The following is a 23,765-nucleotide window of genomic DNA, read 5'->3' on the forward strand; positions in this document are numbered from 1 at the left end:
ATTGATCTTGACCAAGGAAGAAGCTCTTTTTCTGGAGTTCCAGGAAAGATACAACTGGGATGTGCTTGAGCAGGTAGCCGAAGTGGATAAATATCCTGGTGCAAATGGGTTGCTGTGCATTGTGGGAGAGGTTATTGCAGAGCCTATGACCATAATCCTCCAAACATCTACAGATTCACGGCTAGTGTTGGATGGTACGAATGTTCCGCCCTTCTTCACAGAAGAGGATAAAAGACAAAACTGCAGATGTCCCCCGCTTTACAAATGTTCGCTTTACGCCACTTTGCTTTTACAAAAGACCTGCTGTTTTCGCATTACGAAGAGGATTTTTGCTTTTACGAAAATTTTTCCCAAATAAATGAATGGTTCTTTGCTTTACACCATTTCAGCTTAAGAAAATTTTCATAGGAACGCTCTACATTTGTAAAGGGGTGGGGGGGAGAGAGACACCTGTACAAACTAGTAGTTTAACCTCAATGACAGGCAAGTTCTATAACAGTCACCTGGACATGTGTGAATTGATTTGAGAAGGCCAACACTCATTTGCTAAAAACAAATTAGTGCTTTATAAGTGTTCTTCAAAACTTGTTTATACTCCATGCTTCTACTTGAAAATTCTATTACTTTTTATAAACTTTTTACTTTTATTTACTTTTTATACTTATTATAAACTCTATTACTTTACCACTTTCTCAACCTGTCCTCTCACATTCAGTAAAAATATTATATTATTCTTGTACTATTTTTAAATGGCACTCACTGCTTTATATTGCCTCTTTTCATTCTTATTAAAATGTAACATTTCACTTTTCACTCTGTTTTCTGTTACTCACCCAATTTTCTGACCATGCTGGTGAAAACCTCTTTATCCTATGAGGTTCCCTCTGGGCATTTCTTTTGAATACTGATGGGATGGATTATTTAAAGCTTGAAAATTGTTCTACTTTCTGCATATTATGTCTAACCTGTTATTCACAGTTACTGGGGGAAGGAGATAATTGAATACTTGTTAATTGTCAGAAAGGTACAGGTGCCTGTGAGCTCAGTGAATGACCATTGATATGAAGTTGATATGATGTGAACAGTTTTCTGATAGGGTGGTACACAACAGATTGTCATCAATACTGAAGCCCGTCAGATAGCAGTAAGGATAGAAATTGATTGGGTAACAAGAAACCAAGAAAACTGAGTCATGCTATTTTTCAGACTGGGGACAGTGGAGTTGCACAGTGGTCAGTACTAGGACCACGACTTTCCTTAACATACATAGCCATGGTTTGGACTTGGGTATGCAAGGCATTTCTTTCAAGTCTACAGATGACAGAATACTATGAAAGACAGTGAAATATAAGGATGACAGTAACTAACTTACCAGGCTGATGGATAGGGGGTGATGAATTTTAGTACTGGGAAATATGAAGTGATACATTTTGGTACGAATGAGAAGAGGAAACACAAGTCCAAAAAAGTACAATGACAGACAGATCTACAGGCAAAAACTCATTCAGTTAACTTAATGTGGGAGGGCAGATTGAGAAAACAGTTAAAAACATTCAGGGCCGTGGGCTTTATAGAGCTGAGGGGAGATGGCAGAGTATCCAGGGAAAGGATGGACTTGACGGACTGAATGGTCTCCTTCCGTGCTGTAAGAGTTCAGTGAAAGCAGACTGACAGTTCGGCACACTGACAGAAGTTACTGATAAGATCCACAAGTAGCAACAAGATACACTTGTGTTTTCAACAAGCGTGACCAAAATATGGGACACAAAACACATTTGAATTATTGAGCTAAAATCATACACCTCCCTGCCCTCATCCCCCAGAGAAGACCCCTCAGCCTTTATCTTTGGATCTGGAATGACAAATGATCACTAGCTGGCGCCTCTTGATGAACGGCTGTGGGGCAGTGATGCACACATCTGCACTTCCTGGAAGCATCATGATGCTGAGGGGCTGGATGCAGTTAGGTTCATGCCAGCCCAATCCAGCCAATTAGCACTGCTCCGTTCATTTAAATGTGATCGCTGACCCTCACAAAAATGATTAAAAATAAGCCTGTTTTTCATAAAAAGTGTTTCAATTAACATTCATGCTAGTTTATTTATTTAATTTAATAACTTTTTAAGTTAGTTTTCTGTTTGCTAATTTAGATGTTTCTTTTTACTGTTACTAACATATTTCATTCAGGGGGGCAGTAAAAGCTTTGAGAAAGGTCCTAGACAGCAGAAGGCCATTGGGGTAGTTTGTGAATCTCAGGACGCCCCGTGCCCCAGACTCCACCACTTGCAGCCTAGTTGCTGTTCACAAGTGGCTCGTTTTGCAGAAGGGCAACGGCAACATAGAGAGGAAGGCTGAGGATAAGCAACTGGAAAAGACAGCGAGGTGAATGTGAGACTTAGGCCAGATGCAGCCAATCATTATCTCTGATTGCTCACAGCCACTTTTACCTGGTCGTATAACTGTACAGCCTTTGCAAAATCATTTTTAGCTTCTGCCAGAAGAGCTTTCTGAGTGATGGGCTGTGTGCCAATTTTTTCACTGAAGATTCCACGCAGGACATCATAATCTCCTATCGATCGGTACAATCTGCAAAAAGATCAATGTTTGTGCATTCACATCTTTCAAAATTGTGTTAAAGTACTGACAGACTCGTATGTTATCCTGGTTGCTCAGATATAGCAACACTCAGATGGAATAGTGGCAAATGTCAGTGCACTTGGGAAAGGAAAAAAATGAAAAAGCACAAAAAACTGAAATCCTCCAGCATTTTGTGTGTGTTCCATTATTCCAAAGGGTAGTTTTACTGTTTTACTACACGTGGTCCACAATGGCACTTTATGTCAATCTGTCAATTTTCAGGCCATGCCACTCAGAGACTTGTACTAATATTATTTTGTGCTGTACTGGATTATAACTATAATCCCTGCATGTGACTACGTGATGTGTTTTGCACCCTGGCCACAGACGAATAGTGTTTTGTTTAGCTATATACATATGTATGGTTGAATGACAACGAACTGGAACTTGAATGTGAACTGAACCTTAGTGATCAATGCAGAGACTTACTTAGCGAGCTCCACCCATCGGGTAGTGTCAGGAGATTGCTGGTTTCTGCCTCGTGCTCTCTTTGCTGGTGGTTCCTCAACTGAAGTTTGACGGATCAAACTTAGCTCCAAAAGCAGAATTCCCATTGGTTGTTGTAAGCTAGCTGAAGAGGTTGAGCTTATAATGGAGGGATCAAGATTCAGCAGATCTGGGTGATGATAACTCATATCCTTATAAAACAAATCAAAACCAACGTTCATCACTATCTTCCAACGAAACACACAGGTACAATCAAACAGGTTGTTTATGGAAATGAAGTACAATTTCTTAATACATCACAAACAATGCTGGGCAGCCCAACAGTGTTTTACAAAGGAAAACAGAATGAAAAGACTTGGAAGGACGAGATTAGGTAGAATCAAAATCTCAAAATTATTTCTATAAAGTTCAAGTTTTAAGGGTAACTTTCAAAAAATAAAACTAAAGCGAATGAGCATGTTCACTTCTCCCCAGTCATCTCTCTTGAAATTACTTTTATTACCCATTCACCTGAACTACTGGAATATGTGCTTACCAAAACTGTAGTGAAAAAGGGAAGGTGTAAACCAGGCAGTTCTAACTGACACATGCTAAAGGCAATAACATTAAGTAATACAAAGGTGAATAATGAACAAAGGATGTGTCCAAGGAAGGTCAAATAGACTAGGAAGCACTAAATTAAATCTGAAAGTACATACAACATATTAGAGCACAGGAAAGACCACTTGGCCAATAATGTTGGCCAAACCTATTAAACCAATGGGTCCTAATTAACCTGATTCCTCCTCCCAGCAAAATGACCATATTCTACTATTCTCTGCATATTCATGTGCCTAAGAGTGCCTTAAAATGCTCCTATGCCTTGACCAAGACTCCCTAGTCCCCACCACTCTGTGCAAAAATAATTCCCTCACACACCTTCTTTGTACTTTCCTCCTCTCACCTTAATTAGATGCTTAGTACTGGACATTTCAATCCTGGGAACAAGATTCTGGCTGACCACGGTTTATATCTCACATGGTTTTATAAACTTCAGTCAACTCTCCCCTCAATTTCTGTTGCTTTAAAGCAAACAGTCCAAATTGACCAACCTCCCCTCACAGCACCTGTCCTCCAAATCAAGCAAAGTTCTGATAAACCACTTACGCATCCTCTCCGAAGCCACCGCATCCTCTCTAAAATGAGGTGACCAGAACTAACAGAGCTTCCTGGCTCTTGAACTCATTGCCTTGATTAAAGAAGGGAAACATGCCATATGTCTTTTTTCAAACCATCCTATGAACCTGTACAGTCACTTTTATGAAACAACGTACCTGGACCCCATGATCCCTCTGTTCATCAATGCTGTTATATTTTGGATCTCCCAAAGTGCAGCACCCGGCACTTATCGGGATTAAATCCATCTGCCATTTCTCTGTCCATATCTGCAATTGATATATATCCTGCTGATTCTTTTGACAATTTTCTAGACAATCCACAATGCCACTAATTGTGTTGTCTACAAACCTACTCACCCACCCTACCACATTTTCATCCAAAGTGTTAATATAAATGACAATACAGATCCCTGTGGAACACCACGAGTTACAGATCTCCATCCAAAGTAAGACCCATCCACCAGTACCCTCAGTCTTCTATGAAGAAGACAATGTTTGATCCAGTTAGCCAAGTCACCATGGATCTCATGCATCCTAATTTTCACACAGGACCTTAATGGATACCTTATTAAAATCCATGTATATAACATTCACTGCTCCATCTTTTTCTTTGTCACCTCCTTGAGAAACTCTGACACGACCTGTCATGCATGAAACTTTGCTGACCGCCCTAATTAGACCTAATTCTCCAATAGCTCATAAATCCATTTCTTAGAATCCTCTCCATTAGTTTCCCTGTGACTGACATGAGATGCATCAGTCTCTAATTTTCATAATTATCTCTATTTCTTTTCTTGAGCATAGGAACATCAGCCATTCGCCAGTTCTCCAGCACCACAACTACGGCTAGTGAAGATACAGGAATTTATTTTTCTGCTTCCTTACCTGATAAATATTAAACAAGACAGGCAGTGAACTTAAGACAATTTTAACAAATAGCTATTGTAGTAATGTTTTTTTACTGCTCATACATTCCCTAACGGCTATGATCTCAATGACAAACAATGGAAAACTTACTAAGGTTCACAGTAAACAGTTCAGAAGCAGATTCAGAATTTATTATGTCTTCTATGACATTAAATTTGTTGTTTTTTGCAGCAATACAGTGCAAAGACATAAAATTACAAAATAAACATACAATGCAAACATTATCATCATGTGGTGGTGTTCATGGACCATTCAGAAATTTGATGGCAGAGGGGAAAAAGCTGTTTCTGAGCTGTTGAGTGTGGGTCTCTCTCTGGATTCCTGTACCTCCCCCCTGATGGTAGTAGTGAGAAGAGGGCATGTTCTAGATAGTGATGATCCTCAGTGACGGATGCTGCCTTCTTGAGACACTGCCTCAAGAAAATAATTGTAGCCTAATTGCCCCTCCCAAAACAGATCACAAGCGCTACAGATTTTAACTACATTGCACTTACCTGAATACAGGTGACAAATGGGGGAAAACATAAGGTAGTGCTGGTCAGCAAGGAACTAAAATTTTCCATCAACTTTTTGCCAATGCTCTTCATTTCAGCAGTTGTCTTTGATTTCTTCACTTCTTCCAGAATTCCAGAAAACAGGGCACTGAAGAGCTGTTTAGCAAGTGAGTGGTCTTTCTGCAAAACAATGACAGGTCTTCGTTTCCCCTCTATAGCTGTCTCATCAGAATTCATTTACGAACAAACTGAAACAGAGATATGGACTAAGTGGACTTCTTCAACAAGTGTAAACAGGCATTTATGTCCATTGTGATTTGGAACTGAAAGCCTGCTGCTCAACCTTGCTTTCAAAACAACTTCCCATTTTGCTCTGTCTTGTTCATACAACTTTTCACCGTTTTCCCCATGCATAACATATGGATTGTAATCACTCGGTAGCTTTATCAAGAGCTGGCTGCAAATTTTTCTCACGTTACCTTTAAGACTGATAACTTACAGAGCAAATAATTTAACTATTTTTTTCATGCCTGCACACATGCATACACACTTTTTTTTTTAGGCACTGTATTCACCCCTCTTGGAAGTTTTCATGTTTTATTATTTTACAAAATTGAATCACAGTGAATTTAAATTGGCTTTTTTGACACTGATCAACAGAAAAACTCTTCAATGTCAAAGTGAAAACTGATCTCCAAATTAATTACTAATATAAAACATGAAATAATTGATTGTCGGAACATCCACCCTCTTCAAGTCAGTATTTTGTGGATGCACCTTTGGCAGCAATTCCAGCCTTGAGTCTATGTGGATAGGTCTCTATCAGCTTTGCACATTTGGACACTGCAATTATTCCCCATTCTTCTTTACAAAATTCCTCGAGCTCTGTCAGATTGCACGGGGATCATCTGCTCCTATGTCTTATGAACAGCCCTTTTCAAGTCCAGCCACAAAGTCTCAAATGGATTGAAGTCTGGCCACTCCAGGACATCAACCTTGTTGTTTTTAAGGCATTCCTGTGTAGTTTTGGCATTATGCTTGGGGTCACTGACTTGCTGGAAAACATATCTTCTCCCAAGTCGCAGTTCTCTTGCAGACTGCATCAGGTTTTCCTCCAGGATTTCCCTGTATTTTGCTGCATTCATTTTACCCTCTACCTTCACAAGCCTTCCAGGGCCTGCTGCAGTGAAGCATCCCCACAGCATGATGCAGCCACCACTGTGCTTCACAGTAGGGGACGGTGTGTTTTTGATGTGTGGCATTTGGCTTATGCCAAACATAGTTTAGTCTGATGGCCAAAAAGCTCAATTTTGTTTTCATCAGACCATAGAACCTTCTTCCAGCTGACTTCAGAGTCTCTCACATGCACTCTTGCAAACTCTAGCTGAGATTTCCTGAGAGTTTTTATTCAAGTGGTTTTCTCTTTACCACTCTCCCATAAAGCTGTGACTGGTGAAGCACCCGGGCAACAGTTGGTGCAAGCGCAGTCTCTCCCATCTCAGCCACTGAAACTTGTAACTCCTCCAGAGTTGTCATAGGTCTCTTGGTGCCCTCTCTCACCAGTCCCCTTCTTGCACTGTCACTCAGATTTTGAGAACGGTCTGTTCCAGGCAGATTTACAGTTGTGCCATTATCTTCCCGTTTCTTGATGATTGACTAAACTGTACTCCGGGGATAATCTTGCATCCATTTCCTGACTTGTGCTTTTCAATAACCTTTTCATGGAAGTGCTTGTAGTGTTCTTTTGTCTTCGTGGTGTAGTTTTTGCCAGGATACTGACTTACCAGCAGTCGGAAATTCCAGATACAGATGTATTTTTACTACAATTAATTGAAACACCTTGACTCTCCATTTGGAGATGTGGAGGTGATTTCCATTTAACTAATGTAACTTCTAAAACCAGTTGGCTATACCAGTGATGATTTGGTGTGTCATATTAAAGGGGGTGAATACTTAGGCAATCGATTATTTTGTGTTTTATATTTAGATCACTTTGTAGAGATCTGTTTTCACTTTGACACGGAAGTGTCTTTTTCTGTTGATCAGTGGCAAAAAAGTCACATTAAATCCAAATTAAATCTGATGGCGAAAGGGAGGAAGCTATTCCCAAAATGTTGACTGTATGTCTTCAGGCTCCTGTACCTCCTCCCTGATGGTAGCAATGAAAAGACGGCATGTCCTGGGTGATGGGAGTGATTCAATAAAGTAAAATCAAATCTATGCTAGTCTATAAATGGTTAAGGGTTAAAGGCTAAAGTTAATCACAGACCTGAGCTAGAGCCTGCAATGGAGCAATCAAACTGCTAAATTTGATCTGAATGTCGGGCAGATCTCCAACACGATAACATCTGTAAAGAGTGACTGCTGCATCACGTTTCATCTCCCGGGCAGTTTTCATTTCCTGAAAAACATTGAGATTTTTAATGTAAGTATCTTTACCCCTTGTCATAGATGAACTCACAATCTATTCTTATCCATTACAAAATACAGCATTGTAACTTTGTGCTAAGTTGCAATGACCAGTGGTGAACTTCCATGACCATAATCAGAAGCAGTTCTGAACCACGGTATGTCAGATAAAATCTACTTAACCCCTTGGTCCTGCAAAATCTTACTAAGCTGAAAGGGAAAGCGAGAAAAAGAATCAAACTGTCGAAGATAAAAGATGAGAACAGAACGGTAATTAACATTAAAATATCCAAATAAAAACTTTTACCTGCCTGTCACTTAAATGAACCATAAAATGTTTGCCATGCCAGCCTTTTGGAACTTCCCCTCTACCTAGGGAAGTTTGGAAGATTTGTTTTTGGTCTCTGTCCCACTTCACAGTAATCTGGGGAGAGTTCCTGGGACAGGTTTCTGCAGGTTGTCATAACCGCGGGGGTGGGGGGGATGTTGTAAGCTCCCACTACTTATAAATCTTCCCGATGGTGTGCGTCTCAAACAGCCTTTGACATGCTGTCCACATTTGACTACTTCTACTAACAGGAAAAGGGGCAAAGTCATGTATTGGCACCTTAAAACCAGTTGCTTTGGGGAGATGAGGCTCATCAGCAATGGCTGACAGCTCACCTTGGAGAAGGAAAACTCAAATTTCAAACTTCTACTGTTTGTGGCTACACCCACTCATGGGTTAGGTTTCAGGAGTAAAAGCTGAGGATAAATTCCAGAGTTAGAATCCCTAAGGCAGTCCTACGTTGAGTTCAACGCTGACTAGCAATTCCTGCCACACCACTGGTACCAAACTGTAGTAGTCTCTGCCATTCCATTGGATTCCTCAGCTGCGTAGAGAAGGGGAGCCTACTGCATGAGCAACAGTCTGTTCTCCATAGTGTCCTGCCTTGGCTTACGTAGACAGCTAGGACGCAGCATCCTGTGTTGACCTCAATTAGTGGACGGCCTACTATGGGTGAGATGGACCTGAGTGCATAGTTCTCTGAAAGTGTCATCACTGGGTCGTTAACGAGTTTGACGTGTTAAGGAGTTCATCAAGCAGGGCATTGTAGGTAGGAGAAGGGAAATTATGTTTCAGTAAAACAAGAGACCAGTGTGTATACAACACTTGTGGAGTATTGTGTACTATTACAAGAAAGAGGTTATTAAAGTAGAAAGATTCAAAGAGATGTTTCCCAAGTTACAAAGAAAGATTGCAGAGATTAGGACTTTGTGAGTTCTGGCCCGTTATCTAAGAAAGGATGAGCTGGCATTGGAGAGGGTCCAGAGTAGACTTGATGGGCAGAATGGCCTAATTCTGTACCTATATCTTAAGGTCTTATTCTTGGAGACTGAGGGGCGATTTGATAGAGGGATATAAAATCTTGAGGGGTATAGACCAGTTGAAAGAACACAGTCTTTTCCCAGAGAAGGGCTGCTAAAAAGGGCAAAGGTGAGAGATTGAAAGGGGCATCAGGGCAGTTTTTTCATGCCAAAGGTGATGAGAGTTGGAATAGGAAGCCAGAAATGGTGGTTGAGGCAGGCACATACAAATGCCATCTAGATAGGTTCATGGATAGCAGAGGTTTAAAGGCCAACACAGTCAGCATGGATGAATTGGGCCAAAGAACCTGTTTCCGTTCTGTATAACCCTATCACTCTCATCTTGGGTGCATCTCATCGGAAGCAGAGAATACTCATTGAGAGAACCTGCATTTAGGTTTCCTACATTCCTGCAAAAGAACAATGGTATTAACATGCAATCAAGATGTAAAGCATTAATGCAGCCACACTGTTCTTGCACAACAAAAATAGGAACAAAGTAGAACAAGCATTAGAAAATAGAAACTCTTCTGAAATATTCTCAAACATGTACAGGATATTCATAATAGTACTTGAGAGAACCAGCCCAGAAATAATTCAATCCGATTCTTTACAATGCAGGGCTATAAAATTCCATGCTTAAAAAAAAGAATTTCTGAAGATAGAACACAAGCTAAATTATAGTTAAATATAAAGGTCGATATTTCTACTCTCATCTTGGCTCATTCAGTTGGTGCAGACTTCCTGTGGAGGGGCAATTCAAAACAACGTGCTCTAACATCCTTTCTGTTCAAAAAAAAATTCTCGATTCAGTTTTCAGTGTATGAAATGTTGGCAACATTGTGATAGACTGTGGCGACAGCAGTGAAGTAAACCCTTGTTTTGGAAACACGAGCTGTGGGTTAACTTCAAAAGATGTTTGTAAAGGACAGTTCTCACAAAATCCAAAGTAAAATTACCTTTGCACGGTACTTTTCTTCAATGTTCCTTCTGGCAAAGATCAAAGTCTCTTTTTCACGATCTTTGAGGAATCGTCTTCTCAGGCGTAGGATGTCTGCCCTCTGATCAGTAACTATTACAATGTGTAAAAACATTTGAGTTGATTGCAGATGACTTTGCTCACAAATAATATTGCTGTCCATAAATCTGTAAGACTGCATTCTGTGCATTGTTGTGTTTTCTGTCCTAAGGTAATAACATCTCACAGCTCATCTGCCCACTCACAGCCACTTCAACCTCCCCCTAAGCAGATACAGCTGATCTGATCGCACATCCATCTATACCCATTTCATTCAATGCCTACCAAAAAAAGCAGCTTAGCTAGAAAATTAAATCAGAATCGTGTTTATTATCACTTATATGATGTGAACTTTGTTGTCTTGTAGTATGAGTAAATTGGTTTATTATCGTCATACGTACGGTCTCAAAGCAGCTGCATCCATCATTAAGGACCCTCATAGCCCAGGGCATGCCCTCTTCTCATTACTACCGTCGGGCAGGAGGCACACAATGACTGTGTGCACCTGAAGGCACACACTCAACAATTCAGGAATAGCTTCTTCACCTCTGCTCTCAGATTTCTGAATTGAATTGACTTTATTTCTTACATCCTTCACATAGATGAGGAGTAAAAAGCTTCTCTGTCTCTGTCTAAATGTGCAATTTATAGTAATTTGTAATAAATAGTATGCACAACAGGATAGTCAATGTAGCATACAATTACAATTATATCAGCATGAATTAAACAGTTTGATGGCCTGGTGGAAGAAGCTGTCCTGGAGCCTGTTGGTCCTGGCTTTTATGCTGCGGTACCATTTCCCGGATGGTAGCAGCTGGAATAGTTTGTGGTTGGGGTGACTTGGGTCTCCAGTGATCCTTCGGCCCCTTTTTTATGCACCTGTCTCTGCAAATGTCCTGAATAGTGGGAAGTTCACATATACAGATGCACTGGGCTGTCCACACCACTTTCTGCAGTCATGCAATTGAGGGAAGTACAGTTCCCAAACCAGGCAGTGATGCAGCCAGTCAGGATGCTCTAAATTGTGCCCCTGTCGAAAGTCCTTAGGATTTGGGGACTCGTACCAAACTTCTTCAACCATCTGAGGTGAAAGAGGTTCTGTTGTGCTTTTTTCACCACACAGCTGGTATGTACAGACCATGTGAGATTGTTGGTGATGTATATGCCAAGGAACTTAAAGCTGTTCACCCTCTCCACCCCAGATCCATTGAAGTCAATAGGGGTTAGCCTGTCTTTATTCCTCCTGTAGTCCACAACCAGCTCCTTTATTTTTGCGACATTGAGGGATTTGTGTCAGAGAGATGACTTCTTCTCTGTAGGCTGCCTTGTTATTATTTGAGATAAGGCTAATCAATGTAGTATTGCCAGCAAATTTAATTAGCAGATTGGAGATGTGGGTGGCGATGCAGTCATGGGTATACAGAGAGTAAAGGAGGGGGCTTAGGACACAGCCCTGAGGGGCACTTGTGTTGGGGATCTGAGGGGTCTCTTGAGTTTCTCAACGAGCCTGGAGGGAATCATGCTGTTGAATGCTGAACCGTAGTCCAAGGACAGCATTCTCACATAAGCATCCTTCTTCTCTAGGTATGTAAGGACGGTGTGTAGAGCAGCGGCTAATGCGTCAGGAGGCAAGCAGAGCCGATGGAGGCTGGTTTCTGTGAGGTGTTGAGCTGTGTCCACAACTCTCTGCAGTTTCTGGCGGTCATGAGCAGAGCAGTTGCCAGGCCAAGCTGTGAAGCACCCAGAGAGGATGCTTTCTAAGGTGCATCGATAAAGTTGGCGAGGGTCAAAGGTGGCATGCCTAAGCTCTTTAGCCACCTGAGCATGCAGGGGCTCTGGTGAACTTATTTGTCATAGTTGATCCAGGATAGGCTATTGGTGGTAATGTTCACCATTCTCAACCTCAGCACTGTGGATAGCAGCATGTGCGCTGTCTCCCTTCCTAAAGCCAATGACCAGCTCTTTTTGTTTTGGTGGTACAGCTGTCTCCCTCCTCCCCCTTACAAAGGTAGAGCATTCCTATGAAACTTTTCTTAGCCGAGATGGCATAAAGCAAAGAACCATTAACTTATATGGGAAAATTTTTCTTAAGAGCGAAAATCCTCTTTGTAGTGCGCAAACAGGTTACAAATGTAGGTCTTTTGTAAAAAGCAAAGTGGCATAAAGCGAACATTCGTACAGTGGGGGACACCTGTACTGGCAAAGGTTGCTGTTGTGACACTAAGTCAGTCTCGCTCTCTCCCCCCCCCCCCCCCCACCCCACCCCTCTACAAACTTCTCGGTGGAGTTAGTGCAGAATATGGCCACACACAGTGTAACAGCATAAATGGCAGTGCTTCATTCCCAAATGAGCTCAATGCCTCTTATACAGGCCTTAAAAGGGAGAATAATAATATGCCTATGCGAATCCCCACAACATCCAGTGACTATGTGATCTCTGACTAGGATACAGATCTAACATTGCCAATGCTAGAATATTGTTTATTAACTGCAGCTCCACCTCTAATACGTTAATTCCAAGCAAACTTATCTACAAACTCTTAAACCTAGAACTCTACACCTTCTTTTGCAACTGGATCCTTGACTTTCTGACCAACAGACCGCAATCAGTAAGGACAGGCAGCAATAACTCCAACACTGGCATCCCTGAAGGATGTGCCCTTAACCCTCTACTCTACTCCCTATGCACTCACAAATGTGTAGCCGTAGGTTGTGCCTTTACTCCTTGTAGATTTCTGGATAGTGGGCCTTGAACATCACATACCTAGCCTTCAGCAGACTGAATTTTCGGGTTCATCCAGGGCTTCTGGTTTGGGAAAACTTAGTATGTTCTCAAAGGCACACACTCATCCACGCAGATTTTGATGAAGCTGATAATGGCTGTGGCATACTCATTCAGATCTGAAGGGGAATCCCTGAATATGGTCCTGTCCACTGATTCAAAGCAGTTGTACAAGTACACGAGGGGGTATTTCTTTACTCAGAGAGTGATAGCTGTGTGGAATGAGCTTCCTGTAGAAGTAGTAGAGGCCAGTTCAGTTGTGTCATTTAAGGTAAAATTGGATAGGTATATGGACAGGAAAGGAGTGGAGGGTTATGGGCTGAGTGCGGGTAGGTGGGACTAGGTGAGATTAAGAGTTCGGCACGGACTAGGAGGGCCGAGATGGCCTGTTTCCGTGCTGTGATTGTTATATGGTTATATGGTCTTAAATGTACTCAATGACTTGGCCTCCACAGTTGCCTGTGTCAATGAATTCCATAGATTCACCTCTCTCTGGTCTTAGACTCACCCACTGTAGGAAGCATCCTCCCTACATTCATTCTATCCAGATCTTTAAAAATTCAATAGGTTTCAAAGAGAATCCCCCCCTCCCTCATTCCTGGAATCATTCTTGTTAACCTCATCTGGAGCCTCTCTAATGCCAGCCCATCTTTTCTTAGATAAGGGGCCCAAAACTGCTCACAATGCTCCAAGTGCAGTCTGACCAATGCCTTATAAAGCCTCAGTGTAAATAATTTCTCTTATATTCTAGTCCTCTTGAAATAAATGCCAACATTGCATTTGCCTTCCTTACTACTAACTCAACCTGCAAGTTAAACTTTAAAGAACCCCACACTAGGATTCCTAAGTCCCATTGCTCGTCCGATTTTTAAATTTTCTCCCTGATTAGAAAATATTCTATGCCTTTATTCCTTCTAACAAAGTGCATGATCAAACATTTCACTAAGCTGTATTCCATCTGCCACTTCCTTGTGCATTCTCCTAATCTAAGTCCTTCTGCAGACACCCTGCTTCTTCAACACTTCTTGCCCCTCCACCTATCTTTGTACCATCTGCAAATTTGGCCACAAAACCATCAATTCTGTAATCCAAAACATTCACATACAATGTGAAAAGAAAGAATTCCAACACAGACCCATGCAAAATATCACTAGTTACTTTCAACCAATCAGAAAAGGTTCCCTTTATTCCCATTCTTTGCTTCCTACCAGTCAGCCAACCTCCTATCCATGCTAGAATCTTTCCAGTAATACCCTGAGCTCTTATCTTGTTAAGCAGCCTCATGTGCCACACCTTGTCAAAGGTCTTGTGCGACAACATCCTTTGTCTATCCTGTTATTTCTTCAGAGGATTTCAACAGATTTGTCAGGCAAGATTGCCCATTAAGGACACTATACATAATTTTCGCCTATTTTATTGTGTGCTTCCAAGTTCCCTGAAACCTCATCATTAAAAATGGACTGCAACAGCTTTCCAACCACTTAAGTCAGGCCAACTGGACTAAAATTTCCTTCTGCCTCCCTCACTTCTTGAAGGGTGGAGTGATATTCGGAATATTCTAGTCCTCCAAAACCATTCCAGAATCCAGTGATTCCTGGAAGTTTTTAGTTGCCTCTTGTTGGTTTTAAAAGCTTCCCAATCATCTAACTTTCCACTAGTTTTTGCTATATTTTATGCCCTTTTCTTTGCTTTTATACTGTCTTTGACTTACCTTGTCAGCCATGGCTTTAGAATACTTCTTCATCTTTGGGATGTATTTATCCTGTGCTTCTGAATTATTCCTAGAAATTCCCACCATTGTTGTTCTGCCGTTATCCTTGCCAATCGACTGGCTCGCTTCTCTCTCATGCCTCTCTAATTCCTTTAGCTGTTGTTGTTCTTTTTCTTTTCCAGGCCTTGTGGCACATCGGGCAGCAACATTGCCATATCTTGAGCAGTTCTGTCTGTTTTTTACAAAGTCGAGTTGCTAGCTTGACATTCAACCCAGTGCAGATGAAAAGTGATCAGGGAGCTGGCCAGATTTGAACCAGGGACCACTCACCTTGAAGTCCAGTGCAGATGCCACTAAACCACTGGCCAGCTTGATAATTCCTTTTAGTTCACTGTAATACTGATACATCTGACTTTATCTTCTCTCTCCCTCTGAAACTTCAGGGTGAATTCTATCATATTATGATCATCACTTTCTAAGGGTTCCTTTACCTTAAGCTCCCTTAGAAATATGGTTCTTTACATAACACCCAATCCAGACCTGATCTTCCCCAAGTAGCCACAAGCTACTCCAAAAAGCCATCTCATCAGCATTCTACAAATTTCCTCTCTTGGGATCCAGCAACAACCTGATTTCCCAACCCACCTGCATATTGAAATTCCCATGACTATAACATTTGTCTTTTTAAAAAGCTTTTTCTATCTCCCAATGTAATTTGTATCCCATATCCCAGCTACTATTTGGGGGCCTGTATAAAACTCCCATCAGGGTCTTTTTACCTCTGCAATTTCTTAACTCTACCCACAAAGATTTCAAGTCTTCTGATCCTATATCACCTCTTTCTAAGGATTTGATTTCATTTTTATCAACAGAACCATCCCACACCCTCTGCCTACCTGTCTGTCCTTTCAATACAAGGTGTATTCTTCAATGTTAAGCTCCCAGCTGTGATCTTGCAGCCACGAATTTGTGATGCCCACAGCAATGTATCTGCCAATGTCTAATTCTGCTACAAGATCTTCTACATTATTCTATATACTGCGTGTATTTAAATATGACACCTTCAGTCCTGTATTCATCACCCTTTTTGATTTTGTCCCCATATTACCTTCAACTCATCCTACTGACTGCAATTTTGCCCTACCATCTGCCTGTGCTTCCTCACAATTCACTACACACTGCATCTACTTGTATACCAACTGCCTCATCCTCAGCCCGATCAGTCCGGTTCCCACCCCCCCTGCCAAATTAGTCTAAGTCCTCCCCAACAGCTCTAGCAAACCTGCCCGCCAGTCTTTAAGAACAGAGGAAAGCAAAAGAAAGGAAATTATAGGCCAGTTAGCTTAACCTCAATGGTTGGGAAAGTGTTGGAGTTTATTATGAAGGATAAGGTTTTGAGGTACTTGGAGACTAATGGTAAAATACGTCAAAGTCAGCGTGGTTTCTGTAAAGGGAAACCTTGCCTGAAAAATCCGTTGCAGTTCTTCAAGGATGTAACAAGCAGGGTGAACAAAGGAGAGGCAGTGGATTTCATTTACATGGATTTTCAAAAGGCCACACATGAGGTTGCTTAACAAGATAAAATCCTATGGCATTACTGGAAAAAGATACTGACATGGATAGCACAAAAAGGCTGACAGGCAGGAGGCAGCAAGTAGGAATAAAAGGGGCCTTTTCTGGTTGGTTGCTGTTGACTAGTGGTGTTCCTTAGGGGTCAATATTGGGACTGTTGCTTTTCACATTGTCAATGATTTATAAAATGGAATGGATGGATTTCTAGCAAAGTTTGCAGCTGATACAAAGATAGGAGGTTGGGTAGACAGTGCTGAGGAAGCAATGCAACCGCAGCATGACTAAGACAAATCGGAAGAATGGGCAAAAAGGTGGCAGATGGAATGCAGTGTTGGGAAATGTATGACAATGCATTTTGATAAAAAGTACAATACTGCAGACTGTTATCTAAATGGGGAGAAGGTTCAAACATCAGGGGTACAGAGAGACTTGGGAGTCCTCGTGCAAGACTCCTGGAATGTTAATTAACAGATTGAGTCTGTGGTAAAGAAGGCAAGTACAATGTTGGCATTTATTTCAAGGGAAATAGAAATTAAAGGCAAGGAGATAATTCTGAGGATTTATAAAACACTAGTCAGACCACAATTGGAGTACTGTCAACAGTTTGGGCCCAATATCTCAGAAGGGATGTGTTGACATTGGAGAGAGTCCACTGGCAGTTCGTGAAGATGATTCCAAAAAGGATGGGCTTAACAGACAAGGAGCATTTGGCAGCTTTGGCTTTGTACTTCCTGGAGTTTAGAAGAACGTGGGGAGATCTCATTGAAACTTACCGAACATTGAAAGGACTAGATAGGGTGGACGTTGAGAGGATGTTTCCTATGGTGGGGGTATCCAGAACTAGAGGGCACAGCCTCAAAATTGAGGGGCAACCCTTTAGAACTGAGGAAAGGAGGAATTTTTTAGACAGAGAGTAGTGAATCTGTGGAATACTCTGCCACAGACTGTGGTGGAGGCCAAGTCTGTGTGTATATTTAAGGCAGAAGTTGATTGTTTCCTGATTGGTCAAGGCATCAAAGGATATGGTGAGAAGGCAGGTGTATGGGGTTGAGTGGGATCCAGGATCAGCCATGATGCAATGGCGGAACAGACTCGATGGGTTGAATGGCCTAGTTCTGCTCCTGCGTCCTATGGTCTCATGATATTGGTCCCCTTGGGTTCAAGTGTAACCTGTCCTTTTTGTACAGATCATACCTTCTGCAGAAGACATCAGTGATCCAGAAATCTGAAACCCTACCCCCTGCAGAATTCCTCAGCCACATATTCATCTGGTAAATCATCCTATTCCTACCCACACTAGCACATGCGTGGCACACACAAGCGCAATCCAAAGAATCCTCCCCTGCAGGTCCTGCTTTCCACCTAACTCCCTATATTCTCTCTTCAGGGCCTCCTCCTGTTTCCTACCTATGCCATTGGTACCAATATGTACCACAACTTCTGGCTGTTCACCCTCCCCCTTGAGAATGCGGTGGACCCGACTCGAGTCCCTGACCATGGCAACTGGAAGGCAAAATACCATCCTGGTGTCTTTATCACGTCCACAGAATCTCCTGCCTCCTCCCTTAGTGATGGAATCCCTGATCACTACTGCACTCCTCTTCGCTCCCTTTCCTTCAGAGCCAGACTCAGTGGCAAAGACCTGCTTGGGGCAGCTTCTCCCTGGTTGGTTGGTTGTATCCAAAGCGTTATACTCATTATTGAGGGGAATGGCCACAGGGGTACTCTGCACTGTCTGCCTATTCCCTTTCCCTCTCCTGGCAGTCACTCAGGTACCCGTGTTCAATGCAGGTAAGCTGCAGCTCCCATCAATCGCCCCCTCATTCTTCCATATGAGCCAAAGGTCATTGAACTGCAGCTCCAGTTCCTTAACATGGTCTCTGAGGAGCTGCAGCTCAGTGCATTTTGTGCCAATGTAGTTATCAGGTCTCCCAGAGTTTCCCACATCACATGCAAGGAACACACCACTAACTCTGGACCCATTCTCAATGCGCTAGGTATGTATTAACGGGAACAACATACTTACTAGAAACTTAATTTGAGGCCGCATCTTAATGCAAACTTAGTGGTTGCTCAAGCCTGTTCTCACCTGTTGAGCCAAAACCACTCTAACACTGCCCACTTCAACAATGGCCACTCTGCTTACAGGTCTTTTCTTTTTATTGACTCAAGGAAGACTCACTCCCAATAAAGGCTGATTTATTCTTCTGCATAGTAACCTACACTGTAGCCTTCGTAAGTGGCCTGCACCGTTGTGAGCTTTTATACCTGTGCATTGGTGTGCCTGCGTCGCTCTGCAATTCACTGCCAAAACGCTAGTTTCTGTGCCATTGTGTAGAGTTTCTTCGTGTACTTCAAACAATGGTGACTGAGCGCATCATGTTGGAGTTGGAGCTAATAAATGTTGAACAAGAGTTACTTTTATTGAAATTACTGCAGCACAGAAAAGAGAGAAGACGTTGGAGGAGATGGTACGTATGACCACTGAATGGACTGAGGCAGAAGGAGGGTGAATTTTCTGTGCTTGTCTGGCCACTGAGAGACATGGACAAGGAAATGCATTTCAAATATTTTCGGATGTTGGCAGGTAGATTTGTCGATTTGGTTCATTGTCTCCAACCATTTATTTCGCATCAGTGTACAGTATGCCTATAGACAGGAGGAAATGTGATGCTACCAAGTGGACCAATCACAGTTGTTGTGGGCTGCATTGCCGCGACGCGTAGTTACATTTTTGGAGAGGTGCACGTCAGGCTACGGCATAGGGTAGGGCGTAAGGTACAGCGCAAGTTGCGCGGCTACGCCGTACTTACAGCATTCATTTGACGCAGAAACATAAATCAGCCTTTAGACTTGCAGTTTTCAAATGGCTCCGTCCCTTCAAAATGTCACTGCCTCACTCGTTCCTTCAAAAATTGACTCACTCCCGACACACTTGCAGCTTTCATATGGCTCCCGCTCCGTAAGATGTCATACTCTCTCTCACTACTTCAAATGACATCTCACTCTGGTTCGCAATAACTTCTCTTAGCAGTATTACAAAATGTTGCTGAGACCGCCATTGGACAGTTGTGTACAGTTTTAGTTTTCCTCTTATGGGAAAGACATCACTAAATTTGAAATACTTAGGAGGATAGTGTCAAGACTTGAGGACCAGAGTAGAGGGAGAGGACCAGAGTAGAGGGAGAGGTCAGAGGTCGTAGGAGCATCAGAGATTAAGTGGTGACCTTGCTGTGGTGTACATGACTTGCAGGAGTATAGACAGGGTGATCACTCATTGTCTTTTTCCCAGGAAAGGGGAACTACAAACTAGAAGACAGAGGTTTTAGGTGACAGATGAAAGATTTAAAATGGACCTAAGGGACAACGTTATCTCGCAGAGGGTGGTGTGTATATGAGATGCCAAACAAAATGGCTGGGGCAGGTATAATAATAACACTTAAAAGACATTTGGATAAGTACTTGGACAGGAAGAGTTCAGAAGAACATGGGCCAAACACGGACAAATGGCACTAGCCTGGTGGGCACCATGTTGAGCGGTGCTGGGCAAGTTGGACTAAAGAATCTGCTTCCATGTTGGATTACTCTCTGAATGGTCATTCAATATTTAACACGGTTAGATCTTATCAATATGGTACCTTTTGTTTTATCGTTGACCTCATCACCAGGAAGACCCAGTCTTTTTTTGCCAAAGTCTTGACCAAGTGGTTTCGGAGCTGCTCTCAGTGGCCTCTCACTCCACTTAGAATACACAAATAATGAGGAAGACAGCGAGTCAGACGAAGGAAGGGAGTACTCTGCAAATGTGTCCAAACTGCTCCCTGTTAACCAGTTAAAATTCCGTGCACCTAGGAAAAAATATAAAAAATGAATTCAAATATAATAGTAATGCTTTATGTTTGTAACATCTTTTACTGAAAAACTAATTTAGGCATCTGAAAAGGTATTAATAGTTTCTAGTAATTTAAAATTTCAAAATTACAACAGATGTCAGTGTCCATTGGGATTTGAATCAGAATCAGGTTTATTATCACCAACATGTGTCGTGAAATTTGTTAACTTATTAGCAGCAGTTCAATGCAATACATAATACAGAAGAAGAAAAAAATAACAATAAATAATTCAATCAATTACAGCATAAGTATATTGAAAATATTTTAAATCGTGCAAGAAGCAGAAATTATATATAATAAAAAAGTGAGCTTGTGTTCATGGGTTCAATGTCCTTTTAGGAATCAGATGGCAGAGGGGAAGAAGTTGTTCCTGAATAGCTGAGTGTGTGCCTTTAGGCCTCTGTATCTCCTATCTGATGTTAACAGTGAGAAAATAGCATGCCCTGGGTGCTAGAGGTCCTTAATAATGGATACTGCCTTTCTGAGACATAGCTCCCTAAAGATGTCCTGGGTCCTGCGTACCCAAGATGGAGCCAACTAAATTTACATCCCTCTGCAGCTTCTTTCAGTCCTGTGCAGTAGCAACCCCCCCACCCCATACCAGACAGTGACGCAGCCTGTCAGAATGCTCTCAACGGTACATCTATAGAACTTTTTGAGTGTATTTGTTGACATGCCAAATCTTTTCAAACTTCCAATAAAGTATAAACGCTAACTTGCCTTCTTTATAACTGCATCAATATGCTGGGACCAGGTTAGGTCTTCAGAGATCTTGACACCCAGGAACTTGAAGCTGCTCACTCTCTCCACTTCTGATCCCTGTATGAGGATTGGTATGTATTCCTTCGTCTTACCCTCCCTGATGTCCATAATCAGCTTCTTCGTCTTACTGACGTTGAGTGCCGGGTTGCTGCTGCGGCACCATTCCAATAGTTGGCATACTTCCCTCCTGTACACTCTCTCGTCACCACCTGAGATTCTACCAACAATGGTTGTTTCATCAGCAAATTTATGGATGGTATTTAAGCTGTGCTTAGCCACATAGTCATGGGTATAGAGAGAGTAGAGCAGTGGGGTAAGCACACACCCCTGAAGTGTGCCAGTGTTGATCGTCAGCAAGGAGGATATGTTATCACCTATCTGCACAGACTGTGGTCTTGCAGTTAGGAAGTCGAGGATCCAGTTGCAGAGGGAGGTACAGAAGCCCAGGTTCTGTAACTTCTCAATCAGGATTGTGGGAATGATGGTATTAAATGCTGAGCTATAGTCGATGAACAGCAACCTGACATAGGTGTTTGTTTTTTCAGGTAGTCTAAGGCCGTGTGAAGAGCCATTGAGATTGCATCTGCCTACTTACTCCTCCTCAACTTGGCGACAGAACTACAAGGATCGGTACTTTAATACAGTGATGTTCTGTCAAGGCTGGAATTTATTGCTTTCGCAGCTCCCCTGAGAAGACAAGCTGCAAGTTAACTAAGTGCTTAAGTGATGATGGTTAAATATCAAAGTTCAAAGTACATTTATTATCAAACTATGGATAAATTATGCAACCTTGAAATTCATCTGCATACAGGCAGCCACAAAGCAAGAAACCTGAACGAACCCAAATACGCAGAGAAATAGGAAATTAAAAGCACGTTACCAAACAAGCAACAGCGTTCTGGAGCCAGAGGTGACCCGTAGCCTCGGTCTCAGTTCATCATATAGTGGGACAAATCACCATACAGTTTGCTGACATGAAGTGTGTAGTGGCCGGAGGAGACTCACAGACTCAGCGCAAGGAAAGGCGAGTAGAACCGACTCGACCCTCGCCTCTGGTCCTCACACCCTGCCTTTCCATTCTATCTGGCCGGGAGTTTACATTGTCCAAGTATCGGATGGTCCCACGCACAGGATCCGGACCCTGCCACAGTGATGTGCTCTGGCCACTGCCGGCCCCTTACACGATCTTTTCAAGTCAGCACGGCTCTCAGATGGATCAAACCTCGCTCCAGGTTTGGGAGGATGGGCTCTGAAACAACTCTTCAAATTTTCCCCGCTCCACTTGCTCCAACTTCATCTCCGGAGTTTCAGCTTCTTCACTTCTCTCCATCTTCAGGAAGATGCAGGAGTGGGACCCGTTCTCAGGGTTTCAGGACCAGCTGTTGTTCAGGACCGACACCAAGGGGTTGGCCTGAGAGGCGGCCTAGTGTTTGGAAGCCCAAGTTCTCAGGGCTCTGGAGACGGGCGGATCAAGAGTCGGTGTCATGGCAGGAGACTCGTGTGCCGTCGGGGAGGCCAGAGAATCTTTCGCTGTGGGCTTGAAGACCCGAGATCTTTGCGATCTTTGGGCACAGAGCTCGTAAAAAGCAACAATATGCACTTTTTAACATTGTAAACCAGCCGGTTGTTGTTATGTCTCCTGTTCGCTGTGAAAATCGGGGACATTTCCCTCTCCCTTATTAGGGACAGAGAGAGAACCTGTGGGTTGCCAAATGCCGGATGAATTGCGATAGTCTTTGGGGTAACTGCAAGTCTGTGTCTTTGCTATCGCTTAGCTCACGCTTGTGCTCCGTAGTGGGTGCGCTTTTTGTTTTGCCGGTGGGTGGAGAGGGGATTGTTGCTTATCACCGCTTACGCATGAGATGGGGGAGGGGACTTTGGGGTTCTCACATTTAACTGTCATTCATTCTGTGGGGCACTTCTGTTTCCATGGATGTTTTGTGAAGAAAAAGCGTTTCAGGATGTATACAGTATACATTTCTCTGACATTAAATTGAACCTTTGAACATGCCTTGACTCATTCCGACTCCATCTCGCATCCTCATGGGTTGACCTTCGTATCAGCCTGACCTTCGCTCGCCTCTTCGTTGTTTACGGTGACTGGTTACCACAATTTTCCATATAAAAAGTATTACTAATAGAGTGTCTAGTCAAATTTCTTGCTTTGAAAACCACCTGTAAGCTGTTGCTCACATCAGTAGCACCATTTTAAACAAACACAATGGTTTGGAACTCCTATGCAAACCAGGCCAGGTTAACTGAGATTATGCAACAAGAATAAAGCTGAAGGATGCTATTGCTCAGAGTTTTAATGACAGAAATCTGGCACAAGCGCAGACTTCTGAAAACCCCTGGCTACCATTCCCCATTCATCCATGGGCACATCAAATTTCACATCACATGCCGGTGATAATAAACCTGATTGTGATTCTGATCACTGCAGACTTCACAATGAACTGGAAACACCAACAGCACATTTTGACTATGTGGTTGGTCTAATGCTGCTTTATAATTTTAGATGCTCTAACTGAGTATTGCCCTCAGTGCTTCATGTTAAGATATGGCTTGTTGCTTCCACCTAGTGACCATAGAGAGCAGCACTACAGTGA

The 23,765-nt window shown here is 42.5% G+C and overlaps 1 protein-coding gene across 1 annotated transcript in view; it reads right to left on the reverse strand.

The window, feature by feature from the left end:
- prkdc (protein kinase, DNA-activated, catalytic subunit) overlaps positions 1-23,765 on the reverse strand; it is a 235,195-nt gene that overhangs the window by 54,138 nt on the left and 157,292 nt on the right. Inside the window, exons 59-64 of the mRNA XM_059980547.1 lie at positions 20,140-20,349; positions 10,378-10,490; positions 7,932-8,063; positions 5,663-5,842; positions 3,067-3,275; positions 2,448-2,586 (exon numbers count right to left, since the gene is read on the reverse strand). Coding sequence (XP_059836530.1) covers positions 2,448-2,586; positions 3,067-3,275; positions 5,663-5,842; positions 7,932-8,063; positions 10,378-10,490; positions 20,140-20,349 — 983 coding nt within the window. The remainder of the gene's footprint in view (positions 1-2,447; positions 2,587-3,066; positions 3,276-5,662; positions 5,843-7,931; positions 8,064-10,377; positions 10,491-20,139; positions 20,350-23,765) is intronic.

This window comes from Hypanus sabinus, chromosome 1 (assembly GCF_030144855.1).
Source record: "Hypanus sabinus isolate sHypSab1 chromosome 1, sHypSab1.hap1, whole genome shotgun sequence".
Classification (NCBI taxonomy): domain Eukaryota; kingdom Metazoa; phylum Chordata; class Chondrichthyes; order Myliobatiformes; family Dasyatidae; genus Hypanus; species Hypanus sabinus.